Source organism: Notolepis coatsorum (genome assembly GCF_963971535.1).
Source record: "Notolepis coatsorum genome assembly, chromosome: 19".
Lineage (NCBI taxonomy): Eukaryota > Metazoa > Chordata > Actinopteri > Aulopiformes > Paralepididae > Notolepis > Notolepis coatsorum.
In genome coordinates, this window is record NC_140183.1 from 77,974,142 (window position 1) to 77,983,209 (window position 9,068).

Genomic DNA, 9,068 nt, shown 5'->3' on the forward strand with positions numbered 1-9,068 from the left:
TCTCCAAAGTCCTCAATCAACTTGAGCAGATGAGGCAATGTGGTGTTGGGGTTTTGCATGAACAGTATTACGTCGTCCGCATATAATCTAATTTTATGTTGTGTGCCCTTGATTACGATTGGTTCTATGGATTGGGATTGTCTTATATATTATGCTAAAGGCTCTAATGATAGATCGAATAGTCCGGGACTAAGAGGGCAACCCTGTCTGGCTGAGCGTGATACCGGAAAGATTCCAGAGGTGATTATACCTGTTGTAATCATGGCCGATGGGTCTTTGTATAATACTTTAATCATATCAATGAAACCTTTTCCTAACCCCATCCTTTCTAATACTGCCCATAGATACGACCATTCCAACCTGTCAAAAGCTTTCATTGCATCCAGGGACAGCATCACCTTAGGTGTGGTGTCGTCCTTGTTAGCATCTAGTATGTGTAGTAATCGTCTTATGTTATCAGTGATCAAGCGGCCTCTTATGAAGCCAGTTTGGTCCGGATGAACTAAAGACGTCATATGCTTTTGTAGTCTGATGGCTAATACCTTACAGTACAGTTTGATATCGGTTCCGAGGAGGCTTAAGGGTCTATAACTACCGCACTCGGTGGGGTCTTTGTCTTTTTTAAGGAGGACTGTTATGAGTGCAATATTGTCGTTCTTATGGAAGTTCCCCTCCTTGACTGAGTATAAAATCATATTTAGTAATAAGGGTCCAATTATGTCCCAACAAGAGAGGTACATTTCTGGTGGGATACCGTCTCTTCCAGGAGCCTTACCACATTGCATTTCGGATATGGCCTTCTTGAGTTCCTCTAGTGTGATCGGTGTTTCTAACTGTTTAGCGTCATCCTCTGAAAGTTTAGGGAGGTTAATATGATTGAGATATGTGTCCATTTTGTTTTGATCGAAGGTCGTTTCTGATTTATACAAGTTGGAGTAGAGTTCTTTGAATGCCGCATTTATTTTTTTAGGGTCTGTAACAAGTCCTTGTTGTGCTTTAATGGTAGTTATATCTGCAAATTTTGCGTTAACTCTTAATCACATAGCTAATAGGTGACTTGGTTTAGAACCTTGAGAGTACTGCTGTTGTCTTGCGCTGCGTATTTGTATTTCAGATTGTTGTCTGTATATGGCGTTAATCTCTTTTTTTAGTACATTAACGTTAGGTTATGACTATAACCAAGTTCTGTTAGTATAGCGACGCTCGGCGTCACTCTCTGCACTGTCCTCGCACACGTGCACATGCACTGAATAAAGACCACAATGTACCTTTAATCCCAATATTTGTCTGACCACACCCCTATCAGCTTACCCATATAAGCAGGGGTGGGGCCACCCACTCGCCTCCTTCCCAAGCTTTCACCACAAGGCGAGATCAAGGGCTGCAGCGGCGTCGGACGCCGAGCGTCGCTATACTAACAGAACTTGGTTATAGTCATAACCTAACGTTCTGTATCGTATTAGCTCTCGCTCGGCGTCACTCTCTGCACAAGGGAGGCCGAGCGAGAGCCATCGGCCGACAAATACACCCCGCTGAAAGCCCCCCACAACCATCAGAACAGGGAGGGCCGAGGCCCCCCGACCCACCCTAATGGAGGGCTTCACGGGAGGGCGACGGACCCGACCGTGCGAAGAGGCACTCAAGCAACTCAACGCACAGGGTGAGCAGACCGTGGCTTGACCCCACGACTACACACACGCACAACCCGCATGCCACCCGGGAACGAACGGAGGAAACAACCTCGTCACTGCCCCCAGAATCACGGGGTCAAGGGCAAACCCAACCCCGTGGCAAGGCCGTAGCAGCGGAGCGCGAAGGAAGACCCAGACCCACCAAAGGGACTGGACCCCCTGGAACGGGGGCCCGGAGAAGTCCATGATGCCAGCATCAAGACCCCACCAGGTGGGCACTTAGTGACCCCGCCCCCCACATCGCCAGCGTATTCGGACAAAGGCCCCTCAGCCGAGCGGGCCCTGTCCCCCCAATAGTACACCGCCTGGCACACTGACGCTGCAGAACAGGCAGTCAGCATGGCCGTAAGCACACAACAAAGGTTAACCAACGGAAGCAGGCAGCGCACCGGGGAAAAACCAGGCAACAGGCTGTTAACCCTAGCCTGGAGACTGCGGACGAGACAGGCGCCAGAGGGGACAGCTGAACACAGCCGCCCCGGCGGAAGGGGCGTATGCTGGCATTGTTGCATGACCAAGCCTCCATTTAAAAAAAACCCACCCAGAGGGGTTGAGGCAGAGAAGGCTGACACGATCGGCAGACGTCATGAACGTGCAGGGGCACCCTCAACCGGTGAACCCGGGAGTTGACACTGCCCCAACACACCAGGGAATCAACCACCTTGGTGTTACCCAATGCGGCGGTTGTTCCTATAACCCCTCAAGAAAAAACTCCAAAACACACCTGCGAGTATACACCGGCTATACCGCAGTACAAGTGTTTCAGTTTTCAAAAAGGGTTAACCCAGGCCTACGGGTCGACGAAACATTACTTCGGACCGGGCCTGGCGATACGGGAAGCACAGGGTCACCAGAGGAGGTCAAAGACCACCCCAACAGGCCCCTCTTCGCCATGCGTGAGAGAAGAGCGAAAAAGAATGGAGAACCAGCCCCAAGCACACCGTACTAGGTATTCCCAGGCGGTCTCCCAACCAAGTACTAACCAGGACCAACCCGTGTAGCGGCCGAGATCCGACGAGATCGAGCGTGTACAGGTTGGCATGGCCGTAAGCCATTACGACAGTGCTGAGTAAAAAATTTACCCAACCAGGGTCTCCATAGCGCTTAATCCTGTGACACCCGGACCGACCTGGCATTTTTCCCCCTGAAAAAAGCCCAAGTCCCTCAGGGTACCAGAACAGCAGATCTGCATCCCCGGCGGACAACGGGTTCAACTGATCCGGACCAGCATGACCAGAACCAGTCCCGTGCCCTAACCACGCCGACATGCCTACTCCAGGAGAACGGGCAGATATGCGTGTTGATCTTAACATGAAAAGAAGGCGCCACCCAGACGTTCGGGCGAACCGTGCCCAGTGGCCCACCCCCAGGGCGTGAGACCCCTCTACATATGTTCAGATCCATTCCGTCATCATCCCCCAGACATGAACGAGAATCCGTCGATAACCAACCCAGGTCGTGGGATGTGGTCGTCGGAAGAGGAAAAACCTCCATCCCAGTTGCTTTATAAAAACGCCGTTTTAACCTCAAGCAACCAAGGCGTGCCAGTCAGTCGCCTGTTTACAGCGAGCTAGCACTATACGTGCGTCGGGACACACCCACATCAATGAACAGGCTATTTAGACCTGTCATTGAATCCCCAAGGCGCCCAGGGGAACGACAAGAGGGGTGTGACACTTCCTAACCCCAACTCTTTTTTAATAGAAAAGAAGGAAGCACCAACAGTATGTATCCCAGTCTACACATTTTTACATCCCACCACCCTCCCATAGGAAGGAGACGGGAATCCCCAGAGAGACTTCCCACGCGAGCTGTACAGATTGAAAAGAATATATTGCACCTTGAGCCATGTAAAAAATTGGTTTTAGGGCTCTTCGGGGAAGAGGCACTGAACCCATACACACTCAATAATCGAATTGAATCGAATACATACACAATAGAATAGGACACCTTCTAGAGGGTCCACTCACCTTGACAATCTGAGGAGGAGGCTCTGTACTCTGAAGGAGGCTCCCTCACATGGAAGGAGGAGTCCGAACTCACAGAAGGCCCGAATAGGCGCTTGGTGAGGAGGAGCCCTGACCACCCCCCGAAAACAGATCCATCACATGGACCTGAACAGCACACGGAAGTACTACCAACAGAGACGTGCACGGTGACGTACTCTATGGCGGGGGAATTTCTGCGGTGCACACGCCCAATATTCCAGGCCGTGGGACCAGGAAACTCCCCCCCCCCCCCCCTCACCCCGTAACGTGCCGAACCGCAACGTGACAGGAACCTTGAAGGACAGGGGGTGTACCCCTGACCAACAGAAAAAAGGGGGAGAGGAAAGGTTACCAGTTCACCCCTTTACGACCCCACACCCATGATACGATGTAATGACAAAAAGAGAGTATGACACAGTCATAGTCAGCTCTATGAAGTGTTTGACAGCTTCACACAGCGCATGAGCTAACCTGCTATCTGATTTTTACTAAGGAAAAAACACAGAATAGAGAGGGCTCTCTAAGAGCCCCGGTCCAAACTTACACATGTGCTTCTGTGGCCAGTCCAACCCAGTTGTAGGTCACATGACACACACAACCCATCATCACCTACAAAAAATGGCAAAAACACTCTACAGAGGAACGCCGTTTTTCATAATGAGAGAATACATAATTCTCGATTAGTATCGGCCACAGGCCTTGCTAAGCACACACGAAAGCGACCAACAATCTTTTCTTTTAGGAAAATAAAGGTTCTCCAGCAGATTTAGCACAACCTCAGCAATCAAGCTAAGGGTTACATCGTATCCCTACCACACATTGACACAATGTAGTGCAACAACATGTCTGATAGGAGGATGAAGAAGTCCCCAGGGAACCGGGGGGAAACACAATCCTCCTACTTTACCCTTAATACGGCCAGTTAAAACAGGAAAACCTGTTAATATGTGAACACACTGTTTATTGTCATTACAGGCTGAGAAAAGAATATTCTTTACTCATTTGTCACTAAGCATAGCTTTATAGGTTAGTTAACCCCCTTAGTTGTGAGTACACGGTACATATAAACACACATGATGTTTCTCAACACAACAACCAGATCATTTTCACATCTGAAACAACAACCCGATTTGCACGGAGAAGCTAAATACCTAGTGACAAGACAATTCACACACAACTCGCGTCGTATCCTAAATGTAGTGCAGTAACACTCGTTTTGGAAAACATCGTTATTTACAAAACATTTAGAAGGGAAAGCCAGAAGAAGTGTACAAGGTCTGGTTAGACCTGTCCTACCCGGAGCGTAGATCAACGAAGTGCAGTCTCAAGACACCGTAGAAAACACAGCCGTCCTGTGTTGTTCGATCTGGGCAGCGTCGCCGCTCCAACCCGTCGCTACGGTCCCCTTTGTCGACGCAGGCTTTGCCGTCCTGACCCAGGGCAGGTTTGACGAACATCCTCTGTCAAAGATGACGTCGTAGTCAAGAGTGTTTAAAACATGTTATAATCAAAGCACGTTCAACAGAGTAGCATTAAGCTAACGGCCGCTCCAACCGTCGGTCGCTACTGCTCCTGCCCGCGAGACGCCGAGCGAACAGCGCACGCGACCAGAGGGGAGCTCGCGGCGGCGCGCGAGGAGCCGGAGCTACCCCGCGCTGGGCCTTGGCCGATAGCAGCAAGCTAACGTTTCCTAGTGATCACAGCAGGCTAGCGCCGCAGCTAACAGCTGACTGGCTAACAGTAGGCCCAACCTATGTAGGCCACGCAGTGATCACAGCAGGCTAACGCCGCAGCTAACAGCTGACTGGCTAACCGTAAGCTAAGCAGCTATCACCTGAACTTGTACACAATGATATAACACTCACCCAGACAGGCCACCGTTCTGAAAACCTCCTCACTTTTTAAGAGAAAAGAGAAACAAGATGTCAACACAGCTTTACAACGGTGATTTTACCAACACCCGACGGAGCCAGCACAATACCCAAACTGGCCTGTGTAGCTGACTTGAACATAGATCTTCCGCTATCGAACATCTATGCCCATATCTCCTCGTGAAGGAATACTCTCATTTGGATATGAAAGAAGGGGCTACACGGTGACAGAGAGATATCCACTTGTCCAGAAAACACAGGGATCACCAGTGTTAATGGTCGCGGCCCACTAGTTAAAACTATAATGGGCTTCAGACCAAGGTCTTCTGTCGCCTAAGAGGCTGAACAAAGGACCCTAGCCTGGGGCCGGTTTTCATAAACATTGTCAATTAGCCCCCATAGCACTAACAGACAAGTGGAGCCTGCCAGCAAACATAACTCACCAAAACCAGGAACCCACCGCTTCTCACAACAGCGGCGCGTCCTACAGCCCAGCTGTGCCTTTACCGCAACCAGCACACAGCAAGGACTGCAGTTGGAAAAGCATGTAGCGGCGCAAACTCCCAATACGAAAACCGGTGGAGGATTTTTAGAATGATCATCATCTTCCAGACACTCCAGTACGAAGACAATATCGCCGTATTTTCTCGAAAATAGTGAGAGAGAAAATAAAGATATGATGTCAACGTATCCTTGTTTTCCAACTCTTCTCCTACCATCACATCACTTCAAGTGTGGGGATCTACCGAGGCACTTCCTTGTGGTGAAAGCGAGAATGAGGCGAGTGGGTTGCCCCACCCCTGCTTATATGGGTAAGCTGATAGGGGTGTGGTCAGACAAATATTGGTATTAAAGGTACATTGTGGTCTTTATTCAGTGCGTGTGTACGTGTGCGAGGACAGTGCAGAGAGTGACGCCGAGCGAGAGCTAATACGATACAGAACTTGATTTTCCAGTCGAACCGAGTTGTTGCATTGTAAAGAATTAAATAACGTTGAATAAAGCGTTTCCAGTTCAGCCAGTTTTGAGCATCGATTCTTGCGTATTTTGGAGGAAAAGCTATCAGTGAAATCCTTGATCATTCCCTTTACCGACATCCATAATATTCTAGGGTCCTGCACCGAGTTCGCGTTCCTCCGTAGGAATACTGTAAGAGCTTCTTTGATTTGTGTAATGAATTCCTTGTTATTAGGCAGTTATACAATCGCCATCTTGGGGCTCGGGATGATAGTATACCAAATGTCCCTTTTAGGAGTAAATAACAGTGATCTGATAATGCATTGGGTATCATTTCCACATCATAGTTATCAAATAGTCTCGGGGATGCAAAAACATAATCTATTCTGGATAATGTGTTATGTCTCGCAGATCGACAAGAGTACTTCCGGGTTGTGGGGTTGAGTGATCGCCATAAGTCATTTACACCTGTAATCTTCGACCAATCCTTTAAAGCATTAGATGAATTTTTTTGTTGGTTGGAAAAGGAGGGGTAAGATTTGTCCATCCTTGGATTCCAAATGGCATTAAAATCTGCACCAATTATAAATGATTATTCGGGAAGGTCTAACATTGCTCTGGTAAGTGTGGTGTAATTCTTGCTTTCGCTTTGATTGGATATGGTTGTTTATTTCTTTTGATCAATGCACACTTAAAGTGAAGGCACGGTTGTATTTATTAGTGTTTTTATTGTGCTTTTATTAAGCCTCAAATGATTTAGGCTACACTTATCCTTTTTCTTCCCCATGTGTCATAATTTTTCATAGTATTTCATAGTTCTTGGCATAGGCTGCACAGGCTATTTCTTTTTACTTTTCATGGACCTAAGGCTGTAATTTATTTAATTTTAATATTTCACATTTTGGAACCAAATAAAAGTTAACGACGAGGAAAAACCTTGAGGTCTGATTCTGCCTTTGTCTCTCAATAGCATAATAATTACAATAATAAAGCCTAACAATAGCATGTGATAAAGACATAATGGTTTCATAGTGATTTAATTTGTCTATTTTTATCTGAACTGTCGTGCATCTTGTTAATTATCCAAGTCTTTATTTTAGATTTTTATGACCCCATTATTTGCACCATTGCCATACTTGGGGCAGGGAGAGGGGAGGGGGGCAAAGCAATATTAAACCGGCCATGCACACACACACACACACACACACACACACACACACACACACACACACACACACACACACACACACACACACACACACACACACACACCACACACACACACACACACACACACACACACACACACACACACACACACACACACACACACACACACACACACACACACAAACCTTGAGCCAGGTGAGGGTGCCGGTGGGATTTCCCCCGCTGGAGAAGCAGACAAGGTGGACAGTGGTCCCTGAACGGAGAGGGACACCTTGAGGCGGAGCTTCGAGCCACACCTTCTGGGGGGGGTCTGAGAAGGAAAGGGGAGCGGTGAAAGAGTTAAAGGTGCCATTTGGAATGAGGACGATGTGGACTCTGCCTCATATTGCATTTACATGTAATAAGCATGGAATGTAATGATTGAGTCTAAGTCTAGTTTTGAAGAAACTGCGGACTCTTTAAAAAAAACATGTTTTAATGTATTTAAGACTCACAGTAGACATTGAGGTTGGTTGTCAATGTATTTCACTCACAGTAGACATTGAGGTTGGTAGTCAATGTATTTCCGACTCACCGTAGACATTTAGGTTGGTAAGTCAATGTATTTCAAACTCACCGTAGACATTGAGGTTGGTAGTCAATGTATTTCCGACTCACCGTAGACATTTAGGTTGGTAAGTCAATGTATTTCGGACTCACCGTAGACATTGAGGTTGGTAGTGAGTGTATTTCAGACTCACAGTAGACAGTGAGGTTGGTAGTCAATGTATTTCGGACTCACCGTAGACATTGAGGTTGGTAGTGAGTGTATTTCAGACTCACAGTAGACATTGAGGTTGGTGGTCTGGCTCTTGGAGAAGCGTGTGCCCTTGTTGAAGGCCTCACAGGTGAGCGGCAGCCCGTTCTCCTCCCGCGAGACCCGGTGGGTCAGATTGGACATGGTTGTCATCCCACCGTTGTCTCCCTGCAGACACAGAAGCACACAGGACAGTTCAGACCGAGGACAGCCTGCCCAGGGCTCTCTGACACACTCGCAGAGAAAGAGAGAGACAGAGAGAAAGAGAGAGAGGGATGGAGCGAGCACACATAGAGGGAGGGAGGGAGCGAGAGAACACACACAGAGGAAGAGATAGATAGAGAGAGAGAGAGAGAGAACACATACAGAGGAAAAACAACACACACTGTATTGTCTTTGCGAACACAGATGGCAAATTAGCTGCTGCAATAATTGATGTTGTGCGTGGTCTCTGAAAAATAAACAAATTCAAATTCATCTGATCTTCCTCTTTGCATGCCGTGACAAATTGACTAAAGTGCCAATTTGCACCTGTATGATGGTGGCCATGCCTAAGCAGCAACTCTGGTTATTAAGCCTATTATTGGGGGTGATT

At 47.8% G+C, this 9,068-nt stretch overlaps 1 protein-coding gene across 1 annotated transcript in view; it reads right to left on the reverse strand.

Moving 5' to 3' along the window:
* nphs1 (NPHS1 adhesion molecule, nephrin) overlaps window positions 1-9,068 on the reverse strand; it is a gene marked incomplete at its 3' end in the record, with an annotated part of 212,975 nt that overhangs the window by 110,790 nt on the left and 93,117 nt on the right. Inside the window, exons 9-10 of the mRNA XM_084336716.1 lie at window positions 8,500-8,641; window positions 7,863-7,987 (exon numbers count right to left, since the gene is read on the reverse strand). Of these exons, the coding sequence (XP_084192842.1) occupies window positions 7,863-7,987; window positions 8,500-8,641 (267 nt within the window). The remainder of the gene's footprint in view (window positions 1-7,862; window positions 7,988-8,499; window positions 8,642-9,068) is intronic.